Consider the following 17500-nt stretch of genomic DNA (forward strand, 5'->3'; position numbering starts at 1 on the left):
AAAACGAGGTAATACTTTCTCTTGCCTGTGTGTGTATAAACACTGTCTGCTCTAATATGTTGTTAATACTGAATTCCTCATATAATAAAAGAAGCACTTTACGCTTGGTAAACATTATGAGTAAATACAATTTTGAAAGAATTTCTTTATTTTTAGTTCAGTGGGATTGAAGCCAGCATCTGGACTAAAAGGAAAATATCCGTTGCTGAAGTCTAACTATGAAGCAAAGCACACCCGTGGTCTGTATGTGGTGGGTACAGCTAGTCATGGAATTGATTTTCGAAAATCTGCTGGTGGATTCATACATGGCTTTCGTTATACAGGTAACTATATTTCTGAACATTTTAATATTTCATTAACAATTTCTTTTGATTATGGTGTTATTAATGTCTTGTTTAAACTATCCAGTAAGTCATAGTAAATACAAAAATTATTAAATATCCGAGTTGTCAAAAATACAATGAACACTGTGATACAGCATTACTTACGTCCCTATGCAAGATGACCCTATGGCATTCGAGGCAGTGTGGTCATGTGGTCTCTGCGATGCCCAACAACAATCACATGACCGTTAATGCAGATGTTCTGCCTCTCTCCTCCATCTATGTGATCTTGAGGAGAGATAAAGTGCACCATGTGTATTAGCCGCAAATTTAGTGTTAATACATACATACATACATACAACCCTATGCCTTTTCCCATAAAAGTTAACCCTTCCCTTGACACCCCCCGATATAGGTATATACAGTACACCCCTCACATTTTTGTAAATGTTTTATTATATCTTTTCATGTGACAGCACTGAAGAAATGACACTCTGCTACAATGTAAAGTAGTGAGTGTACAGCTTGTATAACCATGTAAGTTTGCTGTCCCCTCAAAATAACTCAACACCCATTGATTAATGTCTAAACCTTGGCAACAAATGTGAGTACACCCCTAAGTGGAAATGTCCAAATTGGGCCCAAAGTGTCAATATTTTGTGTGGCCACCATTATTTTCCAGCACTGCCTTAACCATCTTGGGCATGGAGTTCACCAGAGCTTCACAGGTTGTCACTGGAGTCCTCTTCCACTCCTCCATGACAACATCACGGAGTTGGTGGATGTTAGGGACCTTGCGCTCCCCCACCTTCCGTTTGAGGATGCCCCACAGATGCTCAATAGAGTTTAGGTCTGAAGACATGCTTGGCCAGTCCATCACCTTTATCCTCAGCTTCTTTAGCAAGGAAGTGGTCGTCTTGGAGGTGAGTTTGGGGTCGTTATCATGTTGGAATACTGCCCTGCAGCCCAGTCTCCAAAAGGAGGGGATCATGCTCTGCTTCAGTATGTCACGTCCTATCCAGGCTGTGGAGCTGCATATCTCTAGTTTCCCCTGTTTCGCTACAGTTCCCCTGTCTCGCTACAATCCATTCCTGGATTTCCTTATGCTCTCTCCTGAACTTCTGATTCTTTGATTCCAGTCCTGCCCTTTGCTTCAGCTTCTGTTCCCTTTATAAGGTGTGCTTATGTTTGTCGCAGTCTATAGGTATGTCTTTCTCTGATATTTGTTTAGATTCAGTGTTTAGTTTTACAGTAACTCAGTAGGCAGGGTTTAGTGTTAGGACCCACCGACATATCGGACTTTGGCGTAGTGGTGGGCTAAGCATGCTATGGCCATAATATGTGACGGAATCTCCAATCTTGTTATCTTTGAAAGCGGTTCTGTTCATGTCCTTGTCTAGTCTGTTCTGTTAAATCATGTTATTTCTGTATAGTCTTGTCATGTGTAACCTGGTCAGTCTTGTCAGCCCTGTACTCTGTTGTCTTGTCTTGAGCCCCTGCAGAGGAGTGCCCTGTCCTGAGCCCCTGCAGAGGGGTGTCCTGTCCTGAGCCCCTGCAGAGGGGTGTCCTGTCCTGAGCCCCGGCAGAGGGGTGTCCTGTCCTGAGCCCCGGCAGAGGGGTGTCCTGTCCTGAGCCCCGGCAGAGGGGTGTCCTGTCCTGAGCCCCGGCAGAGGAGTGTCCTGTCCTATTTATATCAGATCTTGTGTGTAGCCTGTACCTGTAACCTGTATTCCTGATTCTGCAACCTGTTTCTACTCCTGGCTTTTTTGTCTTTAGCTCCAGATATCTCTATATCCTGTTATCTGTACTGCATACCTCCCGCTGCTATCTCAGCATCTTGATATGTGGCTACACAACCCTCCGTTACTCCGTTCTTGCACGGTGACTCCTGAAATTCCATCATTGGGCGCTTTGGGTCATTACAGTCGTCTGTATAGACCCCGTTCGTGACATATGGCCATAGCATTCTTAGCTCACCGCTACGCCAAGTACTCCAATAGATTGGTGGATCCTAATACTAAGCCCTGCCTACTGAATTACTAATAAACAAACTAAACATTGAATCTAAACACATCAGAGAAAGACATACATATAGACTACAGACTGAGAAAAACATAACAGGTGGGGCGCACCTTATAAAGGGAACAGAAGCTGAAGCTAAGTGCAGGATTGGAATCAAAGAATCAGAAGTTCAGGGGAGCCCATAAGGAAATCCAGGAATTGAATTTTAGCGAGACAGGGGGAACTGTAGCGAAACAGAGGAAACCAGAGATATGCAGCTCCGCAGCCTGGATGGGGCGTGACACAGTAAATGTTGGCATTCATGGTTCCCTCAATGAACTCTAGCTCCCCAGTGCGGGCAGGACTCATGCAGGCCCAGACCATAACACTCCCACCACCATGCTTGACTGTAGGCAAGACACACTTATCTTTGTACGCCTCACCTGGTTGACACCATACATGCTTGACACCATCTGAACCAAATAAGTGAATCTTCCTCTCATTGGACCACAGGACATGGTCCCAGTAATCCATGTCCTTAGTCTGCTTGTCTTCAGCAAACTGTTTGCGGGGTTTCTTGTGCATCTTCTTTAGAAGAGGCTTCCTTCTGGGACAACAGCTATGCAGACCAATTTGATGCAGTGTGCGGCGTATGGTCTGAGCACTGACAGGCTGACCCCCCCACCCTTTCAACCTCTGCAGCAATGCTGGCAGCACTCATACGTCTATTTCCCAAAGACAACCTCTGCATATGACGCTGAGCACGTGCACTCAACTTCTTTGGTCGACCATGGCAAGGCCTGTTCTGAGCGGAACCTGTCCTGTGAAACCGCTGTATGGTCTTGCCCAGCGTGCTGCAGCTCAGTTTCAGGGTCTTGGGAATATTTTTATTGCCTAGGCCATCTTTATGTAGAGCAACAATTATTTTTTTCAGATCCTCAGAGAGTTCTTTGCCATGATGTGCCATGTTGAAGTTCCGCTGACCAGTAAGAGAGAATGTGAGAGCGATAACACCAAATTTAACACACCTTCTCCCCATTCACAACTGAGACCTGAGGGGAAATGGCTAATTCGGCCCAATTTGGACATTTCCACTTGGGGTGTACTCACTTTTGGAAAGAAAAGAGTGATATTCAGCGCTTAAAATAAAAATGCCAGATATCTGGTGTAATGACACAACTTAAACAAGTATAACACCTTGGTGCTGCAGAACAACACACTGACCACAAGTGTGTAAAAGATAATACACAAAAAAAGAAATAAAGTGAATATTGAATCCCATAAGAAATAAAAAAAAATGTTCAATAAACATTGACATTAATAATGACGTCATATCCCCACGTTTGGCATCAAGTGACAGACCTTGTGCTCCCTAATATTGAGCCGACTAAAGGGAGATTGTGATCTCCCAGCTAGTCCTGCAGGCTGCAGCTGCCGATCAGGCATTTGTGCGCCCCCTTGCAGTTGTGCCTGATGTGAGTGCAAAGCAGGGCAGAGGTAGGGATAGGCGGGACAGAGTCCCCAAGTCAGGACTGTCCCGCCCCAATTGGGACAGTTAGGAGGCATGCCGTCATTTAGGAAATACAATGCAATATGGTGCTGCTTTTCTACCTTTACTCACTAATGTCAGCCTTAATGACATTTTGTTCCATTTTGTTCCTTGAGGCCTTAAAAATATTGAAATTGTTGTTACTTCCCTTCCCTTCAGTTTGTGTCAGATCATATATTTGCTGTTAAAATTAATGTTTAATTTTGCTTCTGTTTAATGTTTTCATGTAGTTGCTTAAAATATGGCTTGTCTCCTCTTAGCTCGATCTGTCCACCAGTTAACTGAATACGGTTACCACGGTATACCCTGGAGAGCGTCTTGTTACCCTATCTCTCAACTCCTTAATGTTCTCCTTAGACGTATGAATGAAGCATCAGGTCTGTACCAGATGTTCGAAGTCCTGGCCGATGTAATTCTTCTTGGAAAGTAAGACCTTTCTATCAATGGTTGTATTTATGTATGTTAATGTAGTATTTTCTCACTAATATTTACTTTAGTTCTTTATTGACATTGTAGCTGAAAACATAAGCTAAAATCACTGGAACACTGAGATATAGCTGAACTTGCAGATCTGCTAGATGTAAAGTTGAAGCACTGGAAGGTGAAACTACTATCTCCTGTCGTGCTGCTTAGGGGTGCACTAGGAAAATTCTCAAGTAAGGGTTCACATATTCTAGCAGGTCTGCCAAATGTGAGGACTGGTAAATAGGGCTACTAGTAAGCATTGAACTACATACACATTTTATTTCATATGTATCATACCAAAAATCTGTCTGTTACAAACAAATAACATTCAAAAACCTTTTGAAAAAATTGAGTGGCTAACCAAAAGGGTTTCATCTGGTGATACCAGGTTTTGCATTAAAGGGTAAATATTAGGATCCTTGGAGAATCCATATAGACTTGCCTATTTTAAGCGAATGGGAAGACACTGTCCCATTTCATACCCAAGTATTGGCACCAGAGGTCAAGACTTTTAGTCAGCAGCCAGTAAAGCACAAACTCTTGAGCACCAGACCACCATGCTAATTTCATATTTACAAGCTTTAAATTTAATTTAATGCCAATAATATCGATGATTTGGGGATATTTGTGGACTCCTACTTAATACTAAACCATCCCAAAATCACATATACCAAGATATTTCATATTTTTCCCTTAATATCACTTTATTAGGGGTGCAATAAATAACATTCATCTCAGGTGCTGCCATAGGCCTGACCTAGTGCAGCAAGTCAAGCCAAACCCCTCTTTGTTCTCGATTTTTTACTGCTGAATATGATATAATTTTGTAGAAATATGAAGGTATCTAAAAGAATAATTGGCATCAAAGGACATCGCTTGTTTCAGTTCTTTGGTGGGCTAGATGTTAAAAAAAGAACCAAGAACCCTAGGACAACTGTGGATCTGCAGGCCACTTACATCAGTTTAAGGTTGTTTTTCTTGACTCCACCACCAAAAAGACATTAGGTAAATGTGGAACTTGTGGAAGAGTAGCAAGATTGAAACACCTGCTCCCTTTGAAAAACATGACTTTTGCTAAAATCACCCAGGAACTTTTTAACAATATTCTATAGCCCAGGGGTTCCCAACCCTGTCTTCAAGACACATCAATGGTCCAGGTATTATGAATCTCCCTATTGGAACAGCATGTGGAAAATTACAAAATGATATACTGTTAATATGCCCTGGTGGTGGGCTAGGAACTTCTGCAATGCATCAAAAGTAGAACCTTTTAACCCTACATAAGCCTTTTTACACTATGTCTAGCAAAAAAGCAGATATTTAATTCCACATAGATAAATAACATAAAATTAACCAAGTGTGGTGGTTGCAGTGGTCACCTTGTACTCCCCCAACCTTCCTGGCATACAATCATTTCCTCACCCCCAACACAAAAGAAGCAAAAAGTACTTGCTGCACTGACTCTGCAGATTAGGAGACTAACAGAGTCAGTGCAGTCTTCAGTCCTTCTGATCCTAGTATGAAAGGGCAAGGAAGGAGCACAATACTATGCTGATCAAGATTGTAAGCTTGCGAGCAGGGCTCTCTCCACCTAATGTATCGGTTTGTCTTAGTCTGTCAATTCTTGTCTTGTCGTACCCTTTGAATATATGTATTGTATTAAGCTCTGTGTAAATTGTTGGCGCTAAATAAATAAAAGAATAATAATAATAATAATCGCATTGTAAATGCATGGTGTGGGTCCAGCAAGCGACCCAAAACAGGATCAGGGCTTGCCTTAAGTGTTCGGACACACATGACCTGTCCCAGCAACCAGATTCTCTTTGTCTCTCCCTTTTCTCTCTACATTTCTCTTTACACACCTTTGATTCCCTCTGTGACAGAACCCTCTATCACTGGGGCCCATGGAAAGGCCTGAGAGTCGGCTTCCTCCCTATCGACTATGGGCCTGGGCAACACTCATGTTGAGGTAAAAACAGGACTCCTTTATTAAAACCAAATACAGAGCTATATATACACAAGTAAGAAAAGGGGCAAGACAAATATCACATGATCTAATTACCATGTCAGGAAGTAATTAGATCAAATCCTGCAACACAATATCCGGGGGAAGGACAGGATGAACAGGATGACATGAGAAATAAATAATTAGGGACGTACACGTGGAATGATGATAGACATATAATTGGCTTGCAGACAATGGCTAGGACACAGAGATAACAGGAGCTCACAGGATTAACAGCTACCTGTTGTGTATTTGATAGGTATGCAGCAGTGGCACCTAGTCATACCTACAAGGGGTCTTAAGACAAGGGATAACTCACACAATAACAAGGGAAACACTTCACACCTATACAATCAACAATGCAAAGACAATCAGCCTTCTTCCTACCACAGGATGTCCAGATGACGTTACAGTTTTGAGACTCTGAGTAGTAAAACATGGGGAAAATCAGTAGAAACTGATCCCCTTTGTCTACACACAGAAGTCTCTACAAGGCCTGGGCCCATAGTCGATAGGGAGGAGGCCGGCTCTCAGGCTTCTCCATGGGCCCCAGTGATCAAGGGTTCTGTCACACCCTCTTCTCATTGTTTACTCATTCAATCTTTCCCTGTTCTTTTTATCACCTTTTCACTTTATCTCTCCCCTTTGTCCTTATCGTCCCACTTCTTTCTCTTTACCTCTCCTGTCTTTTATCTCTCCCCCTTTTCTTTTCTCATTATCTCCTCTCTTTCACATCTCATCTCTCTCAATTCTGTTTTTCTCCTCCTATTTGACTTTCACTCCCCTTTTTCTTTCTCTCCCTATATTTCCTTCTCTCATTAACACTACCCTTTCTCTTTATTTTACTTTATCTTATAATTCCTCTTTATCTCATCCTTTTCCTCATTCTTTCTCTATTGCGCCTCCTTTTTTATCTCCATCTCTCTTATCTCGCCTTTGTCCATATATCTCCTCCTTCTTATTGTCTCTCCCCTAATTCATCATCTCTTCTCTTTCTCGTTATGTCTCCCCCTTTTCCCCATCTCTCCTCCTCATTATTTCTTCCCTTTCTTTCTATCTCTCTTCTTTCTCATTATCTACCCCTTCTCATTATCGCTTTAATTTTTCCCTCCCTCTCTCATTTTCTCTCTCCTCCTCATTATCTCTTCTCACCATCTATCTCTCCCCTTTCTCCCCATCTTTTGCCTTTCTTTAGTCCTGTGGTTGGAGCACAAGGTTTGTTCCTTCAGACCTCTGTTTCAGTGCTCCATCATGGTTGTTAGATTGCAGACCTGTGCAGGGGGAGAATCAGGTTTTGCAATCAGCCAAGGCAAGTGCTGCTGTGTCAAGTTGCTGTCTGTTTTAGCCTTTACCGTTCTCATCACACGATATAGATATACGTGGAAAACACAGAGAGAGTCTAAGAACAGGCTCACTGCTACAGTTTCTCTGGAGCAGGTAGGTATGGGCAGATGGGAAGGGGTCTGTAGCATGAGAAGACTTCCAGGGGGGGCAGAAGCACGAGCAGTCTGTAGCACGTTGCCAAGGGGTAATTCAGAAGAGTCCAACTGTCAGAGTTGCAACCTTTTAGCCCGGACTCTGTATTTGTGTATACGTGTCATATTTGTGGCAGTCTCTAGAAGCCGCCTGTATGGTCACAGCATTGTATGGACTAACAACCTGACCAGCTGTATCTCCTTACCTGGGTGCAGCCCTCCCCCTTAAATACCTGCTTACTCCTCCATTCAGGGCCTTTGCATTGCAGTTTATCTGGCTGCTACCAGCATTCTGTTTTCGATTAACCCGTTGTGACCTGACTTGCTTCTGGCTTTGTCCCTTGGTTCCTGATTTGGTTCTTCCACTGCTCGTGTTGCCCCGGCTTGTTCTGACTCTCTCATCTTATAGTCAGGGTCATCTTATAATCGAGCAAAATGGTATTTTTGTTTACCCTCAGACATCTTGGAAAGGCCTTTGTCTAAAAGAAAAAATAAGACTTTCCAGCACAAACCTACAGTAATAAATACATGTTAGATATTATGTTATAATAAGAAAAAAAAGGTGTACACATTGCGCATGTGTATATGAGCAGCACAAATTTCCCTAGTGCCTTACAACTAGAAGAAAATTATAGAAAAGTGAAGATGTGCACTAAAAATTATCAGATAATTAGTATTAGTATGTATAATAAGTATTTCAGCTTTTTTTGCAATTGAATTGTTCACGTTATAGGTCACATCAAAGGTGGAAGAAGTTCTGAAATGATTTATCTTTGTCATTCTTTAACATCACATGAACCTGACAGGAGTGTGTAGACTTTTTATATCCACCGTATACAGGTTATTGGCACTTTAAAGATTATCAAATACATCCCCCTTCTTTTTTTTTTTAAATAGAGATGCCAAAGACTTCAAATATTTGGAGGAGGTGCCAGTTGGAATCCTGCCAGATTTAAAGAAGAGCACTGGTCACAAGGTACAGGAAACAGGACTGTTTATTCTTGTGATGGAATATGGGAAGAACTTTTCTGGGCCAGATAAAGATGTCTTCTATTACAACCGTGCCATTGGAGAAGCAAAAGAAGCATGGCGTTCCAACTTTCTGCATCCTGTGCTCTATTATTACAGTATGCTGCCAACAGGTACATTCACAATCCATTAACGACAATCTAAACTCCCCAAAACAAATGTTAAATAAAAAATAAAATACACGTTAAATGTGCACAGAGAAGCATATGATCCCTTAAATAAAATACCTATCTCCCCTGTAAATCATCACTTTTACTCCAAGTTAAATGTGGTATTCCCCCCTGATTTGGTGAAGGACCTTTAGCACATTTGTAGCTAACTGCAGCACTAGAATTTTCATTATCCGTATTTTTGAATGTCCATGCCCCTTCTCCTTCGCGCCACCAACCCTAGGCTCACCTCTGAGAATCTAACATCATACTAACATCAGGACTCTTATGACAAGCTGAAATGGGCTACAATTTTCTCCAAACTAGACCTCAAAGGAGTTTTACATTACATTTATTTACACACTCACTGGCCACTTTATTTGGTACCCCTTGCTAGTACCGGGTTGGATCCTGTTAGGATCAAGGGTGAGGATATTGCGATGCAGGAAATCACCGGCAGTATGAATAGTGCAATGAAGTTTATTTATTGGCGAAAAACAAGTGTACAGAAGTTCAGGAAAGTCGTCAGTTAATGAGTTGAAACAAAGACCAAAAATACTTTCAGCAGTGATTGGCTTACAGAGCAAGTCTAAAGGCCGCTATTACTTGCCACTGAAAAAGTCTTGATAAGGAAGGTAGGGATCTGGATCACGGACAGGGCCGGCCTTAGGGGTGTGCGACCGCACAGGGCGCCATGGTAGCAGGGGCGCCTGCCCGGGACTTAACTTAAAACATCGTTTTTTTTTTGTTTTTGTTTTAACTTTATTTAACATAATTCATGTTAAATAAAGTTTAAAAAAACACCAAAAAAACCCGATGCTTTAATCTAAGTCCCGGGCAGGGGCGGTGAGCGGTTGCTCGTGAAGTTCTCAGCAACCGCTCGGCACCCCTTACTCTCCGTGACTCCGTCGTGGTGCCGGCATCTCATGTTGAGCGCTGGACTATTCCGGCGCTCAACATGAAATGCCGGCACCGCGGCAGAGCGAGAAGACGGATGCCTCCCGCTCTCACTGCAGGACTCCAGCAACAAGGTAAGTGGGGGGGGTGTAGTTTGAAGGGGCAGAGGGGGGGGTGTAGTTTGAAGGGGCAGAGGGGGGGTGTAGTTTGAAGGGGCAGAGGTGGGTAGTTTGAAGGGGCAGAGGGGGGTAGTTTGAAGGGGCAGAGGGGGGTAGTTTGAAGGGACAGAGGGGGTAGTTTGAAGGGGCAGAGGGGAGGGGTAGTTTGAAGGGGCAGAGAGGGGGGGTAGTGAGGGAGGGGCACCAGAGGAGTAGTCCGCACAGGGCGCCACAACGCCTAAGGCCGGCTCTGATCACGGAAACATCTGACTGTTGCAATTGCAACGAAATAACTGCGCGCTGAGTAAAGTCCTGCTTGTCTCTTTTATACAGTGCTTGATTATCAGTCCACCCTGTTGCATGATGTCATCTTTGTGAGCCTTACCATGTCTCCGCTGCGAACTCTATAAAAGGGTGCAGTAAGCACATGCACGTCCCACAGTGCTGTTGGTGATCCCATTTTGCTGGTTTTTGGGCCTAATGTTCCAGGGAACGATGGAGGTGCCTGCTGCAGGCTGGGTAATTGAGTACTCGTGGATGAGCTCCGTGAGACCCCCTCCCAAAGTGCACCCTATGAGCATGTGTACAACCAGGACGATGGATGATTGGCATGGTATGTCTGCACCAGTTCTGGGGCATTAACATCTTTGACTCCCTCCCAAGTTCGGTCTGTTGGACCATATAGTTACATAGTCCCAGATCTGTTAATTTCTTACTGTTGATACAAAACAAGGCAAAAAAACTAGTTGTGGCTCCAATTTTGCACAAACTAGGGAAAAAATTCCTTCTTGACCCCAGAATGGCAGTCAGATCTCTCCTTGGATCAAGAAGCTGTTTCCCCATAATTTAAAAATGATATCCCTGAATATTATGTTTTTGCAAGTATTCATCCAGTTGTCGTTTAAATATACAGATGATTGGGGCGCAGGTACATATAGGGAAGAAAAAAACAAATATATATAGTGTAAATCGTATAGACACTGAAAAGTGTATGGAAATATGAATGCACTCACAAACTAACAGAATGCTTCAGGCCTCTTATCAGGCACATTCGGCTTATTTCGGCTTTTTCCGTCAGTTGTCCGTAACGAAAACCGACCATCCGAACGAGACGTGTATACCGGACTTGCCGTGATCTATTGTGCTGGTTCACTCGGCGTAAGTCAGTCAAGAAAAGAAAGCTCTTATATCGTTTTGAATTGTTACGATGCCGAAAAATTAAAAGACTGCCTTGTTGGCTTAAATTCATCAAAAAATATATCGTGAGTCTTGTATTTGTGTATTTTGTATATGAATTAAATAAATAAATAAAAAGAAAAAACGCTAAATTATATATTTTCATATTGATAAGGTGATCGAAAGTGGCAGACTGGATGTGAATGTAAAGTCTCCTAATTGAGTGTACGGAAAGTGTATGTGACGAGATCTGAAATAACTGACTATAAATTGTTATGAAATCTTCTAGTGGTGTGTGTGAGTTGTGTGTGATGGGAGTTGTGATGGTGATGAATGCTATCATCCTCGTAATTGGATATATATAAAGTGCTAGTGCTGTAAATGCTATCATCCTCCTGATAATAAATAGTAATTAAACGTGATGTAGTGCTGTTATTTTAAACTTATATTGATATACTAATCAGTTAAAATGGATGATTATCTTAAGTGAAAAATAATAATCAATAATTTTTTAAAAATTAGATAGATATATACATTTATAAATAAATAAACAGGAACAGGTACATTATTAGAATGACAATAGAGAGATTTTAAATGAACTGTTGTCATTATTTGAATGACAATAGAGAGATTTTAAATGAACTCCAATATTGGAGCAAAATAAATCAATAGACCAGATATGCATACATTTAAGTTATAGATTAAATAGTTGTAAATGATGATCAATAATATTTTTATAAATAAATATGTAATGGATGTTTTTAAATAACAATCAAGAGATAATAAGTTTATTCTTATAAAAAACTATATAAATAAATCACCTTTATATACATAAAAAATAAAAATATATTTAAATATGGAAAAAATAAAATTATTTAAAATTGTGGATTATTAGTTAATTAATTAATTCATTTATTCATATTACAATTCAAATTAATTTATATAAATGTATTTATTCATACTACTATTTAAATAGAATACTAAAAATAGATCATATGAATCTCTACTATATTTAAAATATTTAAATATTAATAAAAAGTATAAAATGCTAAAAATAGTTGAATAAATAATTAATCCATAAAAGCTAAAATATCGAGTTCCATATTCAATCCTCCTTTTTTATGCGTTTGAAATCTATAAATCCATTCCGTTTCGCGCTTTGCTAGTTGTTGTTTTATATCTCCTCCGCGCCAGTGGGGAGTAACTATGTCTATTCTATCTTGATTGTTATTTAAAAACATCCATTACATATTTATTTATAAAAATATTATTGATCATCATTTACAACTATTTAATCTATAACTTAAATGTATGCATATCTGGTCTATTGATTTATTTTGCTCCAATATTGGAGTTCATTTAAAATCTCTCTATTGTCATTCAAATAATGACAACAGTTCATTTAAAATCTCTCTATTGTCATTCTAATAATGTACCTGTTTATTTATTTATAAATGTATATATCTATCTAATTTTTAAAAAATTATTGATTATTATTTTTCACTTAAGATAATCATCCATTTTAACTGATTAGTATATCAATATAAGTTTAAAATAACAGCACTACATCACGTTTAATTACTATTTATTATCAGGAGGATGATAGCATTTACAGCACTAGCACTTTATATATATCCAATTACGAGGATGATAGCATTCATCACCATCACAACTCCCATCACACACAACTCACACACACCACTAGAAGATTTCATAACAATTTATAGTCAGTTATTTCAGATCTCGTCACATACACTTTCCGTACACTCAATTAGGAGACTTTACATTCACATCCAGTCTGCCACTTTCGATCACCTTATCAATATGAAAATATATAATTTAGCGTTTTTTCTTTTTATTTATTTATTTAATTCATATACAAAATACACAAATACAAGACTCACGATATATTTTTTGATGAATTTAAGCCAACAAGGCAGTCTTTTAATTTTTCGGCATCGTAACAATTCAAAACGATATAAGAGCTTTCTTTTTCTTTTCTTGACTTACTTACGCCGAGTGAACCAGCACAATAGATCACGGCAAGTCCGGTATACACGTCTCGTTCGGATGGTCGGTTTTCGTTACGGACAACTGACGGAAAAAGCCGAAATAAGCCGAATGTGCCTGATTGTCTCTATACTGAAAACGTCAGACGGCACGTCAGAAAAAGCGACGGAACATACAGATAAAAGAGACGACGATACCGAAAACCGAACAGAAAATCCTTCTCTTGAGGAAGCCACACGGCGAAACGCGTCAGAAGGACCATACGGAACCCCCACAGCGGATTTATTATTTTATTCACGAAGAAAACACCATACGGGACTCCCTTTCCCCCCCCTCTTGGTGGACTTCATTTGCTTTTAAATGCACTCCGTGCATGGATGAACTGTGAGTGCAATCTAAAGAAGTATTTTTGCTTTTATTGAGATACTGCACTATGTTCAGTTTTGTTTTCTAGATCTTATATGAAGATCAATTAAAGATTTCATTGTTTACAACACTTGAGAGGCCTGAAGCATTCTGTTCGTTTGTGAGTGCATTCATATTTCCATACACTTTTCAGTGTCTATACGATTTACACTATATATATTTGTTTTTTCTTCCCTATATGTACCTGCGCCCCAATCATCTGTATATCTTCGTATTTGCACCCAAAGGAAGAGTGCTTTTTGGGTTGCTGCGGTCATTTGGGAAGTATATTATAATTATTATTTTTCACTTTTTTCACTATTTTTATTTTACTCACATACACGTGATATAGCATATTATTTTATTTCATCTCGTTTAAATGTCTGTACAGACTCTGATAAAACTACCTCTACAGGCAGAGAATTCCACATCCATATTGTCCTTACTGTAAAAACCCTTTCCTTTGCCCTAGACTAGGGCTGCAACAACTAATCGATAATAATCGATAATGAAAATCGTTGCCAATGAATTTCATTATTGATTAGTTGAATCGATTTTTATCGATTATAAAATGAGGGTTTTTTCAGAGCAAATGTTCTGGAAAAAATACCCCTTGTTCTATAATCCGTTTCAGTGTGACTCACAGCAATTACTACTTACCAGTCCCTCCCTGCAGTCACTGCCGATTGGCCTCGCCCCTTCTTTCTCCCAGTCCCTCCCTGCAGACACACTGAAGATTGGCCCCGCCCATTTCCTATAGTGTCCACATGGCTGTGACACTCATCTGAGTATAAAATTTATATTTGGTTAGGGGAGGGGGGGTTAATTTAGGGGCAGTTATGGTTGATGGGGTGTTTAGGGTTAATTTAGGGGCAGTTATGGTTGATGAGGTGTTTAGGGTTAGTTTAGGGGCAGTTATGGTTGATGGGGTGTTTAGGGTTAATTTAATGCTGAGGACTGAGGGTTAATTTAATTAATTTAATAGTTAACTTAAGGTGCAGTTAGAGGTAAAGGGGGACAAACTAAGCGGAATATAAATCCTGGGGGCAGTGAAGATTAATCCTGTATTTATTTATAAAAGCATTGTGTCAGTGTGATGCGAACGAGTCTGTAAATCTATGAGTGCACTATGGCATATCTGGGGGAATAAGGTATACTGGGGTATAAGGCATATCAAGGGGCACAGTGGCATATAAGGGGGTATAAGGCAGATAGGGCAGGGCTTGACAAATTTGTTGTGAATCTAGGCGCCAGGTAAAAAAGTTAGGAGCCAGGATTTTTTTAAACTAACAGTTGGTCAGGAGTGATCTGATCATTATCAGCCCACTTACTAAAATCACATCATTTGACCTGGAAGCACCTGGGACTTTCAGGTCAGTGCTGTTTTTTTTTTTTAATTATTATTATTATTTTTAACCCTTTCAATGCTGATGTTCCATTGGAGCACAGCATTGACTGATATTTAGTCCCCACAAGCTTGTGGGGACAAATGTTAACCCCTGCAATGCCACGAATGCGTCATACACAATTGTGGCATTGAAGGGGTTAACGCTGCACTGTCGCTCTCATGGAGTGATCAGGCAGCAGGGGGGTGTTGTGTCAGGTCCCCACACTCACGTGGAGACCAAAGAACCCTCTCCCCTGTCCCTGAAGCTGCCTCTGGCAGCTGGGAAGCAATGGCTGGTCTATAGACCAGCCATTGCAGGGGGGAGTCTCTGATGACTGCTGTAGGCTTCCATGCCTACAGGAATCATCAAAGGGCTTGTGGGGGCTCGTTTTTGCTGTTGCTGGTCTGCCTGGGCTTCCAGGCAGACCACCAGCAGCAGAGCCCCTTACAAAACGGGAATTAACCCCTAAATGCCGCGATTGCGGCATTGAAGGGGTTAACACTGCACTGTCACTCTCATGGAGCGATCAGGCAGCAGGGGGTGTTGTGTCAGGTCCCCACACTTGTGTGGGGGCCCAATCAACACACAACCTCCTTCCCTGAAGCTGCCTGTGGCAGCTGAAAACACGATTGCTGGTTTTGCAGCAACCACGTTTTCAGCCTACAGGCTCACTCCGTGGGAGTGATCTCAGGCTCGGGGGCGGGCTCTGAGTGACTGTGCTGTCTGCCCAAACTCCTGGGCAGACAGCAGCAGCGCCCCCGTGTGGTGACTCAGCCTCTTACATCCACAATTTTTTCTAGATGTAAGAGGCTGACAAAACCAAGGCGCCAGGACAAGATTCTCTGTCGCCATGGCGACCTGGCGCCTGGGATTTGTCGAGCCCTGATATAGGGTATATAAGGCATATATGGGGAGGGCGAAGTGGCCTATCTGGGCGTATGTGGCATATTTGGGAGGCAGTGTGGCAAGCCTGGGCTCAGATGTGTATCTGGGGGGGGGCAGGTTGGGAAATAAAAACAAGAAATGCATTTTTATCAAAGTTTTTTTATACTGCCATTTGTTTTTACCATCCAGTTATTTTAAATAAATTAAAAATTTTCATTTATTTTTTTTATCCGATTAATCGAAAAAATAATCAGCCAACTAATCGATTATGAAAATAATCGTTAGTTGCAGCCCTACCTTAGACTAAATCTCCTTTCTTCCAGTCTAAATGCGTGTCCGTATGTCCTATGCATAGCCCCGAATATATTTATATAATGCTATCATATCCCCTATGAGGTGCCGTTTTTCTAAACTAAACAGATTTAAATTAATTAACCTTTCTTCATAACTAAAGTGTTCAATTCCTTTTATTCATTTTGTAGCCAGGCTCTGCACCTTTTCCAGTGCTATAATATCCTTTTTTAGAATAGGTGGCCAAAATTGCACAGCATATTCAAGGTGTGGTCTTACCATTGATTTATAAAGAGGCAAAATTATATTTTTATCCCGTGAATTGATGCCCCTTTTTATACATGACAATACCTCAGCAACTGCTGACTGACATTGCAAATTGTTTCCTAGTTTGTTGTCTATAACAATTCCAAAATCCTTCTCATTTGTTGTTAGCCCTAAATCGCTACCTTTTAGGGTGTAAGTTGCTTGTGCATTCCTTATCCCGAATAGTGCATAACTTTGCATTTATCAACAATTGGTCACTTACCACTTTTGTCCAGCTTGAAAAATTACTCTCTGTACTCTGTCACTAAGCCAATGTTCAACAAGTATTTGCATCTAGACCAATTTCTTTCAGTTTAATTGTGTGGAACCGTGTCAAACACTTGGCAAAATCCAAGTAGATTACATCCACTGCAACACCTTGATCTACACTTCTACTAACTTCTTCTTATAATGCAATTAAGTTAGTTTGATATGACTTATGTTTCATAAAACCATGCTGATTTTTGTTAATTTCCATTGGATGAGGAAATTACTACTGTTTCAGGAGGAGGAATATGCCATCCAGGAAATGCATTTTCCACCAAAGGTTTTAGCCATGATATGTGGAATACTGTGTGTTTCCTCATGGATCGAGGTAGTTCCAACTTGACTGCCAATGGGGAGATAATAGATAGTACCTTAAATGGCCCAATTAACTTGGGTCCCAACTTCCTGGTAGGGCAGCTCAATTTGAGATGTTTTGCTTGATAACCAGACCTACTTGGTACCCAGGTGCCTGGTCTCGATGTTGGTCTACAAAAAAAAGGCATAGCTCCATTGGGCTTTCTGTAAAGAGGTGCGGATTCTAGTGTAGATATGAGTCATATTTTGCAGATGCTCAGAGACCACTGGTACTGGTCCCATCAAAGCAGTTCCGGGAATCGTGGATGGATGAAAGACATAATTCGCAAAAAATGTGGACATGTTGATGGAAATCCGCTAATAGAAGGAATGATGGCCAATCATTTTGGAGAAGTGTAGATATTGT

At 40.8% G+C, this 17500-nt stretch overlaps 1 protein-coding gene across 1 annotated transcript in view; it reads left to right on the forward strand.

Annotated features, from left to right (window-relative positions):
- Window positions 1-17500, forward strand: part of FOXRED2 (FAD dependent oxidoreductase domain containing 2) — a 114479-nt gene that overhangs the window by 57607 nt on the left and 39372 nt on the right. Inside the window, exons 5-7 of the mRNA XM_053469060.1 lie at window positions 157-323; window positions 4134-4299; window positions 8716-8960. Of these exons, the coding sequence (XP_053325035.1) occupies window positions 157-323; window positions 4134-4299; window positions 8716-8960 (578 nt within the window). The remainder of the gene's footprint in view (window positions 1-156; window positions 324-4133; window positions 4300-8715; window positions 8961-17500) is intronic.

Source organism: Spea bombifrons, chromosome 6, assembly GCF_027358695.1.
Source record: "Spea bombifrons isolate aSpeBom1 chromosome 6, aSpeBom1.2.pri, whole genome shotgun sequence".
Lineage (NCBI taxonomy): Eukaryota > Metazoa > Chordata > Amphibia > Anura > Pelobatidae > Spea > Spea bombifrons.